The 21,810-nt window shown below is 37.2% G+C and overlaps 1 protein-coding gene across 1 annotated transcript in view; it reads right to left on the bottom strand.

Moving 5' to 3' along the window:
• The window catches only part of PAPOLA (poly(A) polymerase alpha), a gene marked incomplete at its 3' end in the record, with an annotated part of 73,359 nt that overhangs the window by 27,030 nt on the left and 24,519 nt on the right, over positions 1 to 21,810 (bottom strand). Inside the window, exons 6-15 of the mRNA XM_080707625.1 lie at positions 19,727 to 19,780; positions 16,309 to 16,420; positions 14,962 to 15,051; positions 14,734 to 14,872; positions 12,782 to 12,854; positions 11,365 to 11,485; positions 10,487 to 10,571; positions 4,680 to 4,733; positions 4,061 to 4,180; positions 2,244 to 2,353 (exon numbers count right to left, since the gene is read on the bottom strand). Coding sequence (XP_080563751.1) covers positions 2,244 to 2,353; positions 4,061 to 4,180; positions 4,680 to 4,733; positions 10,487 to 10,571; positions 11,365 to 11,485; positions 12,782 to 12,854; positions 14,734 to 14,872; positions 14,962 to 15,051; positions 16,309 to 16,420; positions 19,727 to 19,780 — 958 coding nt within the window. The remainder of the gene's footprint in view (positions 1 to 2,243; positions 2,354 to 4,060; positions 4,181 to 4,679; positions 4,734 to 10,486; positions 10,572 to 11,364; positions 11,486 to 12,781; positions 12,855 to 14,733; positions 14,873 to 14,961; positions 15,052 to 16,308; positions 16,421 to 19,726; positions 19,781 to 21,810) is intronic.

The following is a 21,810-nucleotide window of genomic DNA, read 5'->3' as shown; positions in this document are numbered from 1 at the left end:
CATAAAGATTAAGGTATTATTTTTTACTTCAGAACAAACCGTATCTGTGGCAGAAGAAGCAGTATTACTCTAAATTAAAGTGACACCCTGAAACTCTCTAGGAATGTTTTCACTGTCAAAATGATTGTTATGTAGCAAATGTACAGGTGAACCCAGATGAATGTACTATCTTATCTGCATTCCTAAAGATGAAAATCTACTTAGCAATTATTTAAACAAAGAATTCAATTTTACACAAAAACCAAGTATTTTAATATGAGGTTGCCAAGAGCACAACTACCAAGAATATCAACGTTAGATCTCTGGGTTAGGGGTGTGGCTCAGTGGCAGAATGCACGGCTAGTATGTTCACGAGCCTGGGCTCAATCAACACCCCAGCACCAAGAAACAGACACATGGCTTTTATGCCTTGCACCTTTTACTCTTCTCGAGTTACCCATGTCAATACCGCTGATGGTAGAATCACTCTACCTTTCCAGGTCAGAAATCAGACAGAGCACAGATCGTGGTTCTACTTCAAGGCACAATCACTTGACTTAACTATGTCCTCTAGTGTCACTGTATCTGAACATTTACATCACCAAAGGTACACACTAGTCAACTTGTCTGCAGTTGAGATATTTCAAAACTCCCAATGGATGCCCAAAACCACAAATAATACTGTTTTCTCTATACATACATACCTGTGGTAAATTTTAATTTATAAATTAGGCACAGTAAGAGATTAACAAAAACCAATAATAGAAAAGCAATTGTAGCAACATACTGTAATAGTTATGTGAACACGATTTCTCTCTCAACATATCTTAATGCACTGTACTTACCCTGCTCTTCATGTGATAATATAAGATGAAATAATGCCTTTGTTTTATGAGATGTCAAAGGTAAAAACATCAGGCATCAAGCTAGTCTGTAAAGGTTACAAACACTACAATACTGTGATTGTCCGGTACCTTAGCTGGTTACTGAGTGACGAACAGACAGCTGGCACTTAGGATGTGGACATTAGGGACCAAGGGCACAGCGGTCAACATGCTGCTCTCAACAGCACATACTTTTAAACTTGATAACTGCTTATTTCTAGAATTTTCCATTTAATATTTAAGGACTGTGGCTGACCTAGAATCCAACTGTAGAAAGTGAAACTAGATGAGACTCATATTGTTCCTTTTATTTCTCCTTTCCATCTCAATTAGCATATGATACCTTTATGTGTAGGGAGAGGGTACACTGAACCCAGGGGTGTTCTACTTCTGAACTATACCCTGACTTTTTTTTTTTGCAACAAGCTCTTGCTGTCTTCACACTTGCAATTCACTTGTCTCGGCTTCCCAAGTCCTGAGAGGCACACACCAGTGCATCCAGTATGAGGCTGACTTTTTAATAAACTGTCCCAATTTTTTCTCTCTTGTTTGTTAGTAAGTTGGTGTTCATAAGGGGAAACTCACAGTGGAGAGCTAAAATATCACTTACTAATTAAAATGTTTGACCGAGAACAGAATTAGTGCTTAGGGAAGATATATAGTTGTGCCTGTGCAAATTTACCATTTCTCTAAAGTTATAAATCTACAAAACAGCCTTAGATTCTGTCAAATACAGCCATAATTTGGTGTTTTGTTGAAACAACACTTTTTTGTGGTACTGAGGGTGGAACCCAAGGGTTTTCTACCTCTGGACTATACTCCCAAAACTATTTCATGTTTTATTTAGAAGCAGGGTCTCACTAAGTTGCTGAGAGCCTCACTCAGTAGCTGAGGCTGGCTTCGAACCCGCACAATCCTCCTGTCTCGGCCTCCCAAGCGCGGGGATTACAAGCCTGCGCCACTACGCCCAGCAGGACACAAAGCAATTAACACTTAAATCAGTATTTAACACATAAGAAAAACGTCTTCCAGTTATCAGAAGTCCAGCTTATCATGTCTAAGGTTCAAGACGACTGAGGAAGTAAAACAGACTGAGTCTTATAGATAAGTCAACTTTGTCAGATTCAGGTTATGTCTAATTTCCTAAATTGAGAAGAAACTAAAATGAAAACGACTCCGTGTTAACTAAGGTCTATCACACAGAGAAAGTGTACGAGACACCACTGAAACTACTCACCCAAACCACTGGACTATGCTAATAATCACTGCTCGACATTCCCAAGAAGTCTCAAGACTTATTGCAAACATCACTAAGCATTTGGCACATCAAGACAAACTTCAAACGGGGGCACCTAAATGCTGGTTACTCAACAGACATACCTGTATCTGTGAAAGACTGAATGTCATACGTGAGATCAACACTGAGGTTTTCAGAGTTCTCTGTTTTTTTAAACACTAACCCAATCACCCACATTGTGCGAAATTCTTCCCTGCAAAGAACATTACCAGTTTATTAGTACACATGAAATCATAGCCATGAGCAGATCGGCAACCAGGACATGTGGGTAAACTCTGTAATACAAATGTGTGCAAAGTAAGTTCTAAACCCAAACTGCATCAAAACTCTAAAGTCCAACCCAATATTGGCCTACTGCTATAAAGAATTGGACTTTCAAAGTATACTCATTTGTATAACTTGTATGTGTATGGTAGTGGGACTGAACCAAGGGTACTCTACCACTGAGTTAAATCCCCAGTCTGATAACATTTCTTTTTGAGATAGTGCTTCATTAAGTTTCCTAGGCTGGCCTCAAACTCGCAAACCTCTTTGCCTCAATTCCCAAGTAGCTAGGGTTTATAGGCATGAGCCACCACACCTGGCCTGTATGTTAGTGATTATTCTAAAGTTCAAAAAATCACTGAAATGAGAGGAAAAAAAATGTAACTAATGAAGGGGAGAGATTAATGCTTTTTAGAAAAATCTGAAACAAAATTTTCTACATGTAAAATTTTTAATTCAAAATTTATATTTCTTAAATTTAAAATTCAATATATAAGGATACATAATTTCACTATAGCATCATTACAGAATAACTGGTTGATTCCACTATTTTGAACACAACATTATATCTACAGAATAGAGGATTAATTTTTAAATTTAGATTGCAAAGCTAGCCATCGTGGTGCATGCTTGTAATCCCAGTACTTGGAAGGCTGAGACAAGAGGATCGTAGGTTCAAAGCCAGCCTCAGCAACTTAGTGAGACCCTGTTTCCAAATAAAAATTAAAACTGGATCAAGGTATAATTTTTAGGTAGAATGCCCCTGGGTTCAATCCCCAGCACCAAAAAAAAAAAAAAAAGGATAAAATAAAAGCAAACAAATTAGGATTACAGTAGCAGGGCGTGGTAGTGCATGCCGACACAATCCCAGTACTCAGAAGGCTGAGACAGGAAGATCGCAGATCCGTGAGGCCACCTCAGCACCTTAGCAAGACCTTACTTCAAAATAAAAATTAAGCGGAACATGGTGGTACACATCTGTGATCCCAGTACTTGGGAGGCTGAAACAAGAGGACTGCAGAGTTGAGGATAGCTTCAACAATTAGTAAGATTCTCATCAACCTAGTGAGACTCTGCTTCAAAATAAAAAGAAAAAATGAAAAGAAAATAGGGCTGGGGGTATAGCTCAGAGGTAGAATGCCCCTGGGTTCAATCCTAAATACCACACACAAAAATTAAAATTAATTAATTAAAATAAAATAGGGTTAGTAATATAGCTCAGGAGTAGAATCCCCCCCCCACAAAAAGATTGCAATAATCAAAAAATTGTAGAAAGTTCAAATAATTCTTTTTTGTGATGAGGAAAAAATCTACTCAGATTATTTTATATTAACAAAATCTTTACGTGATCCTTTCACCTATATATTAAAATACATGTATATAAAATGTGTTTGTTTTTTGTTCTGGAAGTTGAGCCCAAAGGAATTCTACCACCAGCCCTATTCAATTTTGAGACAGGTCTCTCTCCCTAAGTTGCTGGGGCTGGCCTGAAACCTCAGCTACCCATGTATTTACTGGTCTATGTGCCACTCCTCCCAGCTCCAAATTTGTTTGAGCTATAAATGATCAACAGAATAGATGCAATTGCCTATACAATTTTCTAAGAATAAAAGATGAGAAAATTAGGAGTGCTTACTTGTCAGGATTTTCTTTGGGTGCTGGAAATGACTGGGGATTCACATGAGCCAGTGTAATAAATTCATTCTTCTCCAAACTTCCAACCAAGATTCGTATTTTTGATTCCACCAAGCCCACCCTGAACAAATGTCACTAGTATTAATGAGAAGTTTTGGTTGACTTCATGTTGAAAATCAAATTTTTATGTAAAATAATAATATAAAGACCATAAAACTTAAAACATACACCAAGCCAGTTGAACGGGGTGAACTATATTCCCCAAAACAACAACAAAAAAGCTTTGTATTCTACCCAAAAAGGCAGAACTGGGGAGAAATAAGAACCAAGGCATGCTTCATGCAAACCTGAGGGAGAAAAAAAAAAAAAAAAAAAAACAGCCCACAAATATTTGAGGAGAAACTAGAAAGCTGAAATAAAATTAAAATGGTATGTAAATAAAACCAATAAACTGCAGCACAGGGGTACCCAATTCCTATACTTCCATCAGAAGCAGTAATGCTCCATTTATGACTAAGACCAACCAAATACGGTGTTTCCAGGACTCCCCATCTCCTGCTGTTCTGTGGCTATCTGGATCACTTTGACATTTTTCTATGAAATCTACTCTTACTACTCACCATTCTAGGCGTTGTTTTTCCGTTGGTGCACTTGCTAGAAGCACAATATAATGCCTTTGAAGATAAAGACAACATGCTATTTATTTTATTTACATGCTTTGTACTGGATCTTAAAACCATAATGTAGTTAAGCTTCATGACATTTACAGATCAACACCAATTTGGCGGGCTGCAATCTCCATATGCACATAAAATAAGTAAATCCACGTTCCTGCCACTGACTTGAGTTTTTCTGAAAAAATAATCCTGACTTTTTACAAAACAGCAGCTGAATTTACTGAGTCTGAATAAACATGATGATTACCTTCAGTGACTCCCTATAAAACTAAAGAGCTACTCACTCACACATGCCTCCTAAGAAAATGTTTACTGGAAACAACAGGAGGGCTTGGCCACAACAATGTGGCCACTAAAACAGTAACTTCAAGAATAGCTTCAAAAAATCAGGCTTCCTAATTAATATTAAGTGAGAGAAAATTAAACTACATGCTGAAATCAGGCCCCATGATTTTCCCAAGTAGTACAAATTTCTGTGACAAACATACCACTATTCTTGCACACACACAAACACACACAATCTAATTTCCATTAAAAATTCAATCCCATCCAAAATGGAGTTTGTATTTCAGAAAACTACCAAATACCTGTTTTTAAGTCTTTTCAAAACTACTTATATCACAAGTAGCATTACTATAATTTATGTTCCTCCAACTAATAAAGTTTGGTCCAATAAGCTCTCCCCCATATCCATTTTGTAAGTGTACAGAAACTACCTCAAAACACAAACTGACACCATTTTCTACTATAGGTACTTCTTAGGAAAATTAATGACCAAATTTTCAGATTATCTTACTCTCAAAAAGTTTGAAACACTTCTAATGTTTTGTGTGCTTCTACCCAAAAGCAAAAATCTAGCCTAGCAACAGGAAAATACTACCACCTGGAGTTCCAAAACATATGTCACTTTCAGGACAATTTTTAAAAGGTTAAAGAGCTGGGCGTGGTAACACAAACCTATAATCCCACTATTGGGAGGCTGAGACAGGAGGATCACAGGTGTGAGGAATGCCTCAGCAAGTAGTGAGACTCATCAACCTAGTGAGATCCTGTTTCAAAATGCAAAACAAGGCTAGGAGTAAAGCTCAGAGGTAAGAATGTCCCTGGGTTCAATCCCCAGTACCACAAAAAAAAAAAAAAAAAGCTAAAGAACACCTTATAAATTTAAAAATTTAAACAATATTCCGTAATAAAACCCCAATTGATTACTTAATAGTTATGCTCAAACACACTTGAAAAAAAGTTGTAATACTTGTGCATACACCTGTAAAATGGATTAACAATACCTATCGTACTAACATAAAGCTGGAGATTTAAAGTATTTATAACAGGTAAATCTGTAAAAAATTAGGCATGTGTGAAAATATGCAAATAATATGTAAATATGAAGTTCAAATCCAGAGAGACCAATACTTCCTTTCCCATTTGATCAGCATTGGCTGGGAACATATAAAATAAACACATCAAGTTGATTAAAGCATTAAAAGCTCATGCATTTTACAAGCAAAAAAACACATACTTGCCCTAAATTAAACATAATCTTTACAAGCTCAGTAACCTGATTTTTAGGTTCCTAAGTTATGAAAAAGAGTAAACTGATTTAGGAGAAAATAATAAAGAAAAATAATAATGAGATGAAGAGCTCTCTCACAAAGTACAGCAACTTTTAACAGACTTAAATAGAGTATAAAACTCAGGCATGCACACAAAACCTCAAACACAAACCTGTCAGAGACAAAAACATGGTTTCTAAATGGTGCAGCACAATGTTCTGTATCTATTTATTTATTTATTTATTTATTTTTGGTGGTACTGGGGTTCCTGGAAGATCTTCTACCTCCGGGCTACACTCCCAGACCTATTTTATATTTCTGAAACAGGGTCTCTTACGCCAGCGCGGCTGGCTTCAAACCTGCGCGATCCTCCTGTCTCCGCCTCCCAAGAGCGGGAATTACAAGCGTGCGCCACCACGCCCGGCAATGTTCTGTATTTATAAAGGCATAATATACAATCCCTTTGAATATGTTAGCAATTCAAGTTGTTTTTGTTTTTGTGGTACTGGGGTTCCTGGAAGCCCTTTTACCTCCGGGCGCACTCCCAGACCTATTTTTATATTTTTATTTGATAACAGGGTCTCTTAAGCCAGCGCGGCTGGCTTCGAACCTGAGCGATGCTCCTGTCTCCGCCTTCCAAGCCCGGCTGCAATTCAGGTTTTGATGGCTAATCAATTCTTACTGAAAGGGGATACTTTTTCTGTGTGTTTATACAAATATGCATATATTGGCATTTAGGTAAAATATTAAGTTACACTTAAGTATTCATGATAAAGTTCATGAAAAATGTTCTTAGTCACATTTAAACACATTTGAATTAATATGAAATATATTAAGAGAAATAAACTGCAAACATTTGAATCTGTCATAAGGAAAACACTCATCCAAGAAATTTAAAAAAATCCCAAACCTCATTCTCTTAAAAACGTAAATATTTAACTCTTAAAACCAGAAGTGTTACTCAATTCCTAAGTTCTGAGATCACAAAAACCAAGCAGAAGCACTTCTAATCTATATCATTGTTGCAGTACCAAAAAATTTGATACTCTATTTCACCACTGAACACATCAATTATGAAATGCCTCCATGACACACTTGTCGATGTAACTGCCATTATCTTTTTTCCTAAACTTACAAATTCAAACACCTTCTATAAAATTCAACTATAAAAAACCCTGACTAAAACATACAAAGTCTTAACATTTAAATTTAGTCATTATACTAAGTTGTTTTCAACAAGTGGGTCTCCTTGCCATTTCATCTCTGCAGTTTACCCAAGTAGATCAGCTCAGATTTAAACGCTGAAAAAAGAACTACTCCTCCTCAGCCAGTCAAAAACCCTTGCAATTCCCATCTTTAAGTACTTCAAAACCAAGTTACAGTGCACTAATTTCTTACATTTGGGGGGGGGGGGTCTTTCTGGACTGGGGATCGAACCCAGGGTGGTGCACTTGCCAGGCAAGCACTTTGCCACTGAGCTACATCCCAGCCCAATCTTACATATTTTAAGGCTAAAGTATACATATGTATTTTAACAAAAATATAAACTACTCTTAAACTGACTTCCCCCAGTAACTTTACTTCCTGTTTCCTAAAGAAATTTTAATGCCCGATATGAATACAATCATTCCCTAAGGTCATCAACTTTCTTTACTGCTAGTTATTAAGTGCAAAGTTAAATACCTTAAAGAAGAAATATAATTTCCTTAGAAGTCCATAACTTTACAGAACAATGTTACCCTTTTTTCTCAAGGCAGGCTAATTTCTCTTTCTGGAAGAGGATCACACTGCTTTTTAAGACAAATGAAATTTCTTCCATGGTTACCACTCTTCCAAAAATAGCAGACATATTTCACACAACTTAAAACTTAACACATACCAAATGGTAATATTTCCAATATATGCTTCAAATAAGCCTTAACCAATTCTCAGTCACAGAAAAGTTAGGATTTACATCCAGTTGTATAGCCAATCTTAGGGACATTTCATAGAAAATATATTTTAAAAATTAGCATCTGTAAGTAACTCAAAAAACCTAGTGACAGTCATCACCTCAAAAAGACATTTTTTTAAAACAAAAATAGACATACAATTTGGTACAGATAAAATTAACCCAGCATCATGTTTCCAAGCCTTAGTTTCCTCAGGACACTTGAGAGCAATTTGTTTTCTTGAAATAAATTCATTGCTACTTCCTCATATGTTAGTCTTTAATAACTCAAAAATACTTGACTGCTTCAAGATTCAGTAAAAATACTGTGTAATCTCTTTTGTCAAAGACTTTATAAGTACTAACAAAGAATTAAAAAAATTTTAAGACACATTAAGCACACTTTAAAAAAAACATTTTAATGTCGAATTTACTAAAATGAAATGAATGGCAGTTTGTTCAATTTTGATTAGTCTTTCTTAAAGTGAAGGAAGTCACCTTTTTTGGTGGTACTGGGGACTGAACTCAGGGCCATTCTACCCCTGAACTATACCCTAAGTCCTATTTTATTTTTTATTTTTCAAGAGGGTCTCACTAAATTGCTGAGGACCTAAGTTCCTAAGGCTGGCCTTGAACCTGTGATCCTCCCCAAGCTCAAGTCTCAGCTTCCCAAGCACTGGGTACAAGTCTGCAGCACCACGCCTGGTAGCCATTTACTTTTAAGGAGCTGTTTTCAAGAACTGCATTAGATTCCCCTTGTAACTCATATAAGGAAATTAGAAAAATAATTTATGTTTGATTGCCAGGAATTATGAGATGCTGATACTTTATTTGGGTGGTACTTGGGGATTGAACCCACATTCTGAACTCTATGAGACAGGATATACCTAAGTTGGCAAGGCTGACCTCAAACTTGCAATCATCCTACCTCAAGTTTCCGAGTCGCTGGGATTACAGGTGTGTGCAACCTAGGATATGCTGACACTTTTATGTAAGACCTTTATTTTTCTCCTTACATCTAAGTTCCACATTGTAGTTTTTAAAGTATCAGTATACATGTTAATTAAATGTTCAGAGATGATTAGTTAAAAAAAATTATCTGCCAAATGGAAAGCACAATTTATGGGGAAAACGTATTCAATAATATCCTATTCGTATTTTAGCTGACAACATAGTGGTCCCAGAACACAATAATTAAGCTGGTTCTGTTATTTTTCATGCAAGATACAGAAACAAAACACAGAGACATCATGAAGGTCATCATTCTTTTTAATTGGGGAAATAGTATAAAGTAATCTTGCCTAGATTATTACAAAACACAATCCAACACATGACCAAATGAGGAGGAAAGTTTCGAGCATTAAAAAATTTTAAGTGGGACTTTGGCAAAGTTCCAGCCGAGGGCAAATAAAAGTGCAAGTCCATGTTTCTCTTTTTAAAAAACAAAATTTATTATAACTTACATTTTTCATCAAACCAACACAATGAGGCTTTAGACCTGACTAAGGTAATTAAACCATTATATTAAAACCATCAGCAAAAATTACCACACCCACTTAAATCTCAAGATAACTGTAAGCAGAAATACTTGAAAATGCTTAACATTGTGGGGAAATGGTAGGACATTACTAATGTGCTGTAACTACGTGAACCACTAAATTGGCACATACTGACATTTTATTAGTTAAGTCAATGTTATAAAAAATCTTCTGTAAATAAGTTTACAGAATTAATGAAATTACGTTGTACGTGTGTATGGGTACCAGTACTAGGAATTGAACCCAGGGCATTCTACCACTGAGTTCCATCCACAGCCCTTTTTATTTTGTAACGAGGTCTGACTAAATTGCCCAGGCTGGCCTTGAATTTAACACTTCTTCAACCTCAACCTCCCAAGTAGCTGGGATTATAAGGTATGCACCAGGGTGCACTCACTCACTTTATAGAAAATCTTAACTGCAGAAGATCTTAGCAGTCCATCCACTTGCCAAGTTATACAGATTTCCTGTTATGATCAGCACTGACAAAGGCCTACAGAACTCATACTGCTATAAATGCAGTAAGAGCTGGGTTAGATGAGGCAGAAAATCTGTAGGGGCCATGCATTACAACTGACAAAGGGAAAATAAGGAGCTTACTAAAAATGGTACCTACTGTGTTAAAAAGAAGGGAAATTCAAAACTATTTAATTTAGCAGGAACACACAAATATGCTACCATTACACCATTACTTAAGAGAACATGTCCAACATGCCTTAAAATACATACTTGTACTTTTGAAAGAAGTTTGGAGCTTCAAAAAGTTTGGACCACTCTGCCTTACTCAGCAAAATTTCATCTGTGATAGCAAGACCTAAATTAAAAACATATTAAAATGTTTGCATGCTTTAATCTAACAATCTAGAATTTTATTAAATAATCTTAAACATACCTATACATGCATGTTACATTCCTAAATCCTTAAATTTAAATAATAGTTTTAGTTTATGGCTTAAGAGCACAGTCATATATATATTATTTTCCCAAAAAGATTTTGAGAGCCACTTTGTATGAGCAAGGTTTGTATGAGCAAGACCAAGGTACGTTCCCAATAAAAGACTCTTGGACAAAATAATTTTTAAACGTATAAATTTAAAGCTGATACTTGTACAGTTTTTTTTTCTCTAATTCCTTGACTGACTTCAATCAACAAAATAATGCTATTCTAGTTACTTTTATCAAAAAACCGGTTGACAGTAGCTACATCTTCAAATTTACAAAACAAAAAGTTCAGGGTTTTCTAAAATGGGCTGTCTGGCCTTGGCCCTATTCAGAGATCTTTCCCAGGAGTATAAACATCCCTCATGTCACCCAGTAGACAAAGTGCTGTATCATTTATAATTTTATAAGGCAATGGTATAGCAACAAACCAGCAGAAAATGGCCCAGCAACAGTTGTATTGGTTAATCTTTAAACATACAATCAAAACTAAATTACCTAAAAAGGTTAAAATGAGTCATCTCTCAAATATACACTATTATAAGAAAATGAACACCCAAATCCATTTGAGTGAATACTTTCTTCAAATAATTGCATAGCCGAATAGTGGGTCTACAACGGGCAGGGGAATCCTTCATGTATATAGAACATTAAGGATAAGCACTTACCTTGTTTAAACTCCTCAACCATGACCATCCGTGTTGAAACGGACACATTGTACGTGGAGTTCTGTTGTGGGTATGCTGGTGTAATTATAGGCATAAGATGGTACCTATCACTGGGATTTACCTACATACAACAACAGCCAATCAGTTTCTTCAAGTATATATGCAACAGATACTTGGACTTTTTATCCCTTGTTAAACTGAACCAAATGATTAAATCTTATTTCATTCACAGCTGGAGTTGAGAAAGAGAAACCTTAAGAAGACATAGTTTTATAGCAATTCTTTACAGATCAGAAATTTGGTCTAAATTAATGGTTTGTTTCAATCATATGGGCATAACTATTTTGGCAACCTTACTAGGAATAGTGTGCCTGCTAACCAAAAAAGGTTCTACTACATTTTTCTTTATTCAACCACAGAAATGGGGATGTACACGCAATTATGTTTCAGTGAAAGGTCATAGGGTATTTTGTGTAAAACTAATTTTAAGCAAGATGAAAACTATGTTTTTAATATACCCTTAGGTTATAAAAAGTTTAAGCTTATTAACATAGTGGAACTATACTGCCCATGTTGGTATCATTTTAAGAGATAATAGATTTAGTAACTGTTAATCTGTATACTGTTAAATGGTGTATTTCCACAAAAGAAACCATAAACACACCCTTCAAAATGAAATGCCTTGATGCTTGGAAAAGTTGAAAATGTACAGCTTGATCTAATTCAACAGAATGTTATAATAAATGTAACAGATGTTATAATAAGGTAGCAATTTAGTTTAGAAAATGGAGATTTGTAGAATCTAAAAAGTCTTATTCAAACCTAAATTTCTTTCAATTACTGAAGCTCATACTACTACATTTAAAACATGTAAGCAGTAAATGTTGTAACTTCCCAAGAAAGAAAATGGAAGCTCTTCTTCGGGGCCAACCATGCTTTTATAATCTCTGAAATACCTAAACCAATTTTTACAATTATATCATAGTAATTAGAATGGTATTGCTTAGAAGTTACCTGCCACATATAAACAATTAAGCAACAGCTTTGCTACAATAACCCAGTAGTTTTAACAAAATACTTAGATCAAATAAAAAAAAAAAAAGCAGGGATTTTTAGTATCCTTTTATTTTTTTAAGCACAAACGCCCACACAACTTTGACTTACAAGGTAGTTCTATATAGAATAAAATGTTAGTGAAATCTGTATTAAAAACTATGAACAATGAAATGTGGTTTACAGGGTACATCATTGTGCTTCTGACATCAGGACAATTATAGATGATATCATCTAGAGGAAGTTTAATATGGACATGTCCACTCATAGTACAAGGCCAGAACAGTCTCCCTGAGTTTATGCAGATGACCGTTACTTGTTATTGCACAGTGTGAATTTGTAGGGGAAAAAATAATACACTAACCCTTGGGTCCCACACAGGCAAATTAAGATTGCATTCTTCAGGCTGTTTCAATAGCACTGGATTTGGCCATTCCCTGTTTAAAAAGATTGTAGCACTTGATAAGACTACTACATATCATCATCTGAACGTATTTTGTTAAACATACAGCATTTGTGAATGTGATCCTTCTTCCTTCACTTGATATATCACCTCTCACTTCCTTTTGTTGAAGTTATATTACCTGAAATATTTTTCTCCCCTAACTATGAATTTAAACCATCTGGTAACTTTTTCTAACTGAAATCAAACATCTTCTAAGCCTCTAAAAGAATAAAACATTATTTAAACAAAGAAGGACCATCCAAGACATCTGGTGTGTTTAGCTCAACCTTGAACATGATAAACTCCCTTGAAATACAAAAGCTACATCCAAAGAAAATTGAGGATAAAAAAAAGTTACCTTTGATTATAGCCAAAAGAATAGAAATGAGAAAAAAAGAACAATGCTTCTCTATTTCATGGCTTAAAGGTTATATCATGAACAAGTGTAAGTAAAAGTCTAATGTGAACATGTTTACAGGAAACAATCTTTAAGTTAGCTATTTGAAAGCCACACTTGTAATCCCAGCAACCGGGAGGCGGAGACTGGAGGATCATGGTTTGTGGACAACCTCGGCTACTCAGCGAGGCCCTTCGCAACTCAGTGAGACCCTGTTTCAAAAATTAAAAAAAAAACAAACTAAAAACTAGGGCTGGGGGGGGGTGTAGCTTGGAGGTAGAATGCCCCTAGGTTCCATCCTCAGTACCGCAAAAAAAAAAAAAAAAAGCTACTTGAGTCTTTCATGGGAGAGAAAAAAATAGAAAACATTTGCCACAAGGTTAGCTTCTTGAACAGTGTTTATATACATATACCTTTAAAAGAAATTCTAATGTTCCTTATCACAACTGATTACATATAATAATGTGCTATCAAACCATAAAAAGCAAAATGTGCACTGAAAAGTGTCATAGTTCTATTTTATGTGTCTCTACTTTTCATAAATTCACTACAAAAAAAGCAATGATTTTTACAGGAGAAAAAGTATGAGTTGTTCAGAAGAGAGGAAGATAATTCTAAACATGTTTAAAACCCAAGAACCTTTGAGCCAAAGCAACTATTATGAAATAGCAATAATCTTATTTTTCTTAAAAGTCATAGTTGACAAATATGAACATCTTGAAATAAGAGAACTTTAAAAATAAATTTCTCCTGAGTTAATAACTAATCTTGAGGGGTCTAGCAATTGCTTTTATGCAAACATTTAATGTTAATTTAGTCTTAAAAAGCTTTGTATAGGTGGGCATGGTGACTGTAATCCCAGTATTTGGGAGGCGGAGGCTGAGACAGGAGGATCAAAGGTTCGAGGACAGCCTCAGCAACTTAGTGAGACCCCGTTTCAACATGAAAAATAAAAAGGACTGAAGGTGTACCCCAGGGGAGAACACACCTGGGTTCAATTCTCAGTTCTAAAAAAACAAAAACCCCAAAAGCTTTATATAAAATTGACATCTTTAATATTTTACCAAAAATAAAAACAAACAGCTGAAAGAAAAAAATGACAAAAAATGAATGGCCTACAGATTTAAATGTATTTAAAAAGTGAAAAGGGTGTTGTGAGTTTTATTCAAAAGTAGCAAATATCCCTAAGAATTAATTAACTGAACTGGACTTTGGCAAAATTCAGGGTTTATCTGGAGAGTAGGTGTATGCAACTAAGTACAAATTGAATCTTCCTTACTATCCTGGCAAAGCTAGGGAAAAGGAATGGAGTTCAGGTTTGCCATTTTATATACAATGTGGTCTCCGAGGCTACCTAGATGATAATATCATGAACTAAAATTGGATTCTGAAACCAGCTCAGAAATGTCATAGAAATAAGACTAAACTTCAGTGTCTACAATCAATTTTATTTTAATATAATCTAAAAACATACCATTTAGAAAATACCAAGAAAAATTTATGTACAAGAGTTGATGCTATTGCATTTGGATAAAGCTGGCAAGTTCTTGCTACTAGCATAGCCCAGGAAACACCACCGAGGAAACCTAATATATTGGAATAGATGTTGTGGCCTGTTGGTAAGGGAAAAGCAAAAAGATAATTAGTGTTGAACAAAAATTTAAACACTTTTAATAAGCTAGCCAACAAATTCTGAACTCACGTTTGGCCCACAGTTTGATAGCTCTCAGAGTTAACCTGAAGTTGTCAATGTTTGGTACTAGATGTAAAATTTCATCGGTTACCCTGCAACCTGATTGACAGGAGTGAAAAAACAGAACATTAAGTCATCAAAAGTACAGTGATAATGCCTCATCTAAAGTTTGAGTTTGATATCAAATTAAATACTTTTACTTGGTAGAAGCAATAATCCTAAATTCAAAAGGGAGGCAAAAGGTATGAAATCAAAGCATTTATCTCCTATCACAAGCACTGCCCTAACCCCAAGTAACAGAACTCTGCCTAATCTCAAACTTTCAACTTATTAAAACTTTTTTTCTGTCCAGATATACTGAGAATTCAATCTACTTAATCTTCCTTTAACTATTGTTAAGAGCAGAAGAGGCTATACTAATATAAAATTGTTCAAAAATAGACATTTTTAACTTGGGGGGGAGGGGAGACTGAAACCAGTAACGCTCTACTATTAAACTGCATTCCCACCTACCCCCCTCCCTCCCTCCCTTCCTTTGCAGGACTGGGGGATTGAACCCAAGGACACTCACCTCTAAGCTATACCCCCAGCTCTATTTTTTTTTTTTTTTTGGTGGGTCTGGGGATGGAACCCAGGGACATTTGACCTCCGAGCTGCACTTCCTGCCCTATTTTTTATTCTTTATTTTGAAACCAGGCCTCATTGCGTTGCAAAGGGCCTAAGTAGCTGAGGCTGTCTGCGAAACGCAATCCTCTGGTATCAGCCTCCCAAATGCTGGGATTACAAGCGTACGCCACCACGCCCAGCCTATTTTTTTATTCTTTATTTTGAAACAGACTCATTAAGTTGTGAAGAGCCTCAATAAATAGCTGAGGCTGGCCATGAACCTGTGCTCCTCCATGTACCATCACACCTGGCCCCAGCCCTTTTCTTGTTTTGACTTTTGAGACAGGGTAACACTAAGTTGCTGAGGCTGGCAGCCTATCAAGAGCTGGAACTACAGGCATACACCACCATATAAGGCTTAATTTAATGACCAATACTATTACAAAAAGTATCAGGATCAAAACTAATCAGGATTACAGAGTAAAACCTAACTCACTAGCACTATAGTTCAAATGTCAGACAGTCATTAAGCTTCCCAGGCACCATCAAAACCAGATGTAACAGTGGAAGATACCAATGGGTAAAATAAACTGCCAAAGACTTCTCTGTAATCTTTATGTAAAGTGCATTTTATTTGATTTACTATGGATTAACAAAATGGCTGTCAGATGATTGAATACAAAATGCAAATTAAAAATCTGTTTATTTGGTAAAAACTCTATGCAAAAGAAAGTAGGCTTCTTAACATACCATTAAGACTTCTTATGCATCTGATATCTAAATTCTTAAGAAGACTGTCATCTCGTAGGTCCAAATCTTCTGGAATAGTCTGCAGTGCTAATCTTGCAAACAAAATATCAATCTAAAACAAAAACAAAACAGCATCCTATTATCAGCCAAATTACTTTTAAGGCATTTTTCTTACCAATTATGAACATACTAACATACCACCCAAAAAGTACATATTATAATAATCTACATCATAGCTTTTTTTTTTTTTTGGTGGTACTGGGGATGGAACCCAGGGACCTTCTACCTCCGGGCTACACTCCCAGACCTATTTTACATTTTATTTGGAAACAGGGTCTCACTAAGTAGCTGAGGCTGGCTTTGAACCTGCACGATCCTCCTTCTTCAGCCTCCCAAGCACGAGGATTACAAGTGTGCGCCACCACGCCTGGCTACATCATAGCTTTTTTAACACAGTACTAAGGACTGAACTCAACGCAGTCTAACTGCTGAGATACACTGCCAGTCCTTTTATTTTAAGACAGGGTCTCACTAAGGTGCTAGTCTACTAAATGCATATACTGAATTGCTTAAAAGTTTTTAGTATTTTATGGTTTGTGAACTGACACATAATATCTTAATAACAGAAATCTTTTTTTTTTTTTGTGGTACTGGGGATGGAACCCTTTTAACTCTGGGCTACACTCTCAGACCTATTTTATATTTTTATTTGGAAACAGGGTCTCTTAAGCCAGAGCGGGTGGCTTTGAACCTGCAGGATCCTCCTGTCTCCGCCTCCCAAGCGCGGGGATTAAAAGCGTGCGCCACCACGCCCAGCTAACAGCAGAAATCTTTTTGTCAAAAATACGTCTCTAAAGGGCACTCTTAACCAGGTGTGGTGGCACACACTTGTAATCCCAGTACTTGAGAGGCTAAGACAGGAGGATTGCTGGTTCATGGCCAGCCTTGGCTACTTAGTGAAAACCTCAACTTGTTGAGACCCTATTTCAAAAAAAAAAAAAAAAAAAATCGGGTTAAGTGGGGTGTGGTGACTCACGCTTATAATCCCCGCACTTGGGAGGCTGAGACAGGAGGATCACACAGGTTCAAAGCCAGCCTCCAGCCTCCGCTACTTAGTGAGGTTCTCAGCAACTTAGTGAGACCCTGTTTCCAAATAAAATATAAAATAGGTCTGGGCATATAGCCTGGAGGTGGAAAGCCCCTGAGTTCCACCCCAGTACAAAAAAAAAAAAAAAAAAATCAGGCTAAGGGTATAGCTCAGAGGTAGAATGCCCAAGTTCAATCCCTAGTACCGCAAATAAATAAATAAATAAATAGGACACTTCTTAAATATGTAGTATGCTTTCCCTATTTATTTAGTTTTGAGCAAAATGAAAACAAAACACTGGAGAAAGCGAAGCTTAAAAGAACCAAAATTATTTCATTTTGAGAATGTACAGAATACAAACGAATTTTCTTTTTAATGGCACAGTGGTGGGGACTTCATGCTAGACGAGTAGTCTACCAAGTGCGCTACATCTCCAGCCCTTTCAAAACTTTTAATTTTCAGTCACGTTTTCAACTAAGTTGAAAAGACTGGCCTGAACTTTTGATCCTTCTGCCTGAAGACTCACAAGTAGCTGGGCTTACAGGTATGCCCCACCATACCTGGCTACACTTTGAATTTTCATTCAAGAATTGAGTATCTTATTGCATTCTGGAAACTACCAATTTTTGCAAAACAGTTCATTACCATTCTTCCTGTTAAACAATTTTTAAATCTTCAACATTACTATTCAATAACTTTTAGAAACATTCTATACAGAAGAAACATAATAATGCAAGTTCTTTTACCTTCTACTTGTACCAATGACTTTCACTATGACAAAAATAAGAAAAAATAGATCTCATATCAGAAAATATTTCAAACCAGGAACACACATGTAATTCCAGTAGTTGGGAGGCTGAGACAGGAGTTATCACAGGTACAAAGATAGCCTCAGTAACAAGACTCTCAACCACCTAGCAAGAACCTGTTTCAAAAGTAAAAATAGCCAGGTGTGGTGGTGCATGCCAATAATCCCTGTACTTGAGAGGATGAGGACGGACCACAACTCTCAACGATTTAGTAAGAACCAGTTTTTAAATAATAAAGTCGGACTGGGGGTGTAGCTCAGAGGTAGAACGCCCCAGAATCCAGTCTCCAGTAACATTAAAAAAAAAATTCAACACACACCTTATCAATCACATTCCTCTCTCAACTTAATCCCTCCCCCCACCCCGGTCTGGTAGTGGGGATTGAACCCGAGGGCATTTTACCTCCAAGCTACACCGCCAGTCCTATTTTTATTCTTTATTTTGAAACAGGGTCTCACTAAGTGGCGGAGGGCCTAAGTAGCTGAGGCTGGCGTTGAACCCCCATCCTCCTATCTCAGCCTTACAAGTACCAAGATTGTAAGTGTGCGCTGCCACACCCGGCCCACACACCTGGCCCAACTTCTTAATATTTAACTCAAATGAAATGCTTGACAAAAATACATGGTTACTGCCTCCCTGAAACTGAAACAACACAAAATTTGCTTATGAAAAACCTAATATGAAACTGTTTAGTAGGAAATGGTACCAGGGTACTGGGGATGGAACCCAGGAGTATTCTACCTCTGAGCTACACTTACAGCTTTATTTTTTCATTCTTTATTTTGAAACAGGGTCTCACTGGGTACAAAGAGCCTAAGTAACTGAGGATGTCCACAAACTGCGATCCTCCACTCTTAGCCTCCCAAATGCTGGGATTACAAGCATGCGCCACCAAGCCTGGCAGCACTTCAGTTTTAAGGTTTTATTATTTCTACCTAGCTTTCAGCTCCTAATTTCACCTGGCATTTAAAAGAGAACTAAAACATGGTATGGACTACAACAAACAGGTGAGTCACTTCCATTAATAGAAGAAAACTTACTGTTAATTTCAACCAAGTCACTAAAACAAATTTGCCAAACATGGTGGTGCACGGCTCCTAACTACTCACTCCGTGGGCTTAAGGCAAGAAGAGTGTTACGTTTGAAGCCAGCCTCAGCAACTTAAGAGACAATATGCAAACTAAAACAATTTTATAAGCTAGGAAGAAGACCAGGCATGGTGGCACACATTTACAATCCCAGTGCTTGGGAGGCTGAAACAGGGAGATCACAAGTTCATCATAGATGGCCTCAGCAACTTAGCAAGACATTGTTTCAAATTAAAACATAAGGCTGAAGGTATAGGTCAGAGGTAGAATGCCCGTCGATTCAAACCCCAGTACCACAAGAAATAAAAAATAAAAATAAAGAGCACACACCTGGGTGCAATCAGGGATGAAGAAATAACCAAAAATTTTACCCCACATTAATCAAAATTAGTGACACCACATAGCAAGAACTGTCCATTTGAACTCTATCTTACCTCTATCCCATCAAAGCAGAGTTTGATAACTGGTACAAACGCTTCTTCAACAGCCTGAAAGAAAAGTAAATAAATTTAGTCTCTAAAACTACACATTAAGCCCATACTACATGTGGTACTATTAAAATAAACTTAAAACTATAAATCTTAACTGTTTTAAACAATTCTTTAAACAAAATTTAGCATAATGCCTAACCCAAAAATTTCAATAACTACCTTGAAGACTCCGTGTTCTAGTGTTTGAATCCTTGATTTCTGCCATCCGGCAGACAAATGGTTATAAACAGACTGCTTCATAATCGCATGCTTCTATTTTTCCTAATCTGTAAATAGTTTACAGATTAATGATTTTTAAGCTTATTGTAAAAAGTAAAATGCAAGCACATGTTAAGTGCTTTGAATGTCCTGATAAATTTCAGCAACTCATGATTTCTATACCATAAAATTCACTCAGTTGAGAAAATAATTTTTTGTGGGGAGGCAGTAGTGGGGGTTGCACCCAGGGCCATTCAATGAATGAGCTACATTCCCAATCTTTTTTTTTTAAACTTTTTGAGAGAGGGTCTCAGAAAACATCAAGAGGAAGATGGCGACCGAGAAAAGCGGGGCTTAAGAGCCCCGCTAACAACAAATCTCCATTACCACAAAATCAGCGCCTTTCATAGCCAGAAAACACCATCACCAGTGAAACAAAAAATCACCAGGCTCCAGAGAGAAAGCGGACTGAGAACAGAGCCACAGAGGAGATACACCGGCCTCGCGCCCGAGGACGTGGCAGACGCGGTAGCAGCGCCATACTGCCGGCGGTACCGGCGAATTCACGGGACGGCTACAGGAAGCCGAGGGGAGCCACTGCGGAACAGCCAGGCGGGATTTCTCCACGCAGAGAGCGTCTAAAGCTCCCAGTGGCTGAGCTCAGCACACGCTGCAGGGATTCAGAGTCAAAATAAAAACCAAGAAGAAAACGCCAGCCCCATAGCCGAGGGCGTAGCAGCGGCGCCATATTGCCACCGGCGGCAGCAGCAGCGAATTCAGCGAGGCCAGTACAGCTACATCTGCGCACTCAAGAACAGTGAGTCAAATTGCGGGCCACAGAGGAGAAATCCCAGTACTGTACTCACTGGGACTTGACCCAGTGGGGGAGGGGCGGTGGCAGAGATATCACACCATAGGAGAACGTGCAACCTAGCACCCCCCACAGTCTACAGCAGCCTCTATCGACTCTCTGGGTCGGAGACTCTGTGATAAAACCCAGTAAAGGAGTAGTGGGGTCTGAGATACTACTGACTCGAGATCCAGAACACCTTAAGTGAAGTCATAGTGACCCAAGGGAAGAACCCAGAGAAGGCACAAACATCCGAAATCATGGGAAAGAGGAATAATACTGGAGCAATGAATGCACACAACCCACAACATCAGAACCTGATAAAACTGAAAATCAGAGATTTCTAGAAGATCAAATCAGGAAAATAACTGTAGAAAATAATAGAGGTGCTTCGAAAAGAACTCAGAGAGAGCCAAAAAGAGATAAAGGATGCAATTAATGAAGTAAAGGCCTCAATTCAAAGCACAAACAACCGATTAGAACACATGGAGAACAGAATCTCACTCTTAGAAGATGAGCAATCCAAAAATGAACGCATAGTTTCTAATCTAGAAAAAAATATCCGACAGCAGGAATCTGATATTGAAGAAATATGGGCCCATTTTAAGAGAGCTAACCTAAGAATATTTGGAATAGAGGAGGGAAAAGAAAGTGAAACCAAAGGGATCAACAATCTCTTCAAGGAAGTAATAGCAGAAAATTTTCCAGACATAGAGCAAGAGGTCGATACACAGGTCCAGGAAACTTATAGAACTCCCTTTAGACAGGATCGGAGAAGAGGATCCCCACGCCACATAATTGTCAAAATGACCAATGTGGAAGCCAAGCAGAGAATCTTAAAGGCAACAAAAGCAAAGGGCCAAGTGACATTCAGAGGCAAACCAATTAGAATCACTCCAGACTTCCCAAACCAAGTCATGAGAGCCAGAAGGGCTTGGAGTAACATATTCCCAATTCTGAAAGAAAACAACTTCCAGCC

Source organism: Muscardinus avellanarius (assembly GCF_963383645.1).
Source record: "Muscardinus avellanarius genome assembly, chromosome: 12".
Taxonomy (NCBI): Eukaryota; Metazoa; Chordata; class Mammalia; order Rodentia; family Gliridae; genus Muscardinus; species Muscardinus avellanarius.
This window is presented reverse-complemented; position numbering and strand designations above follow the sequence as displayed.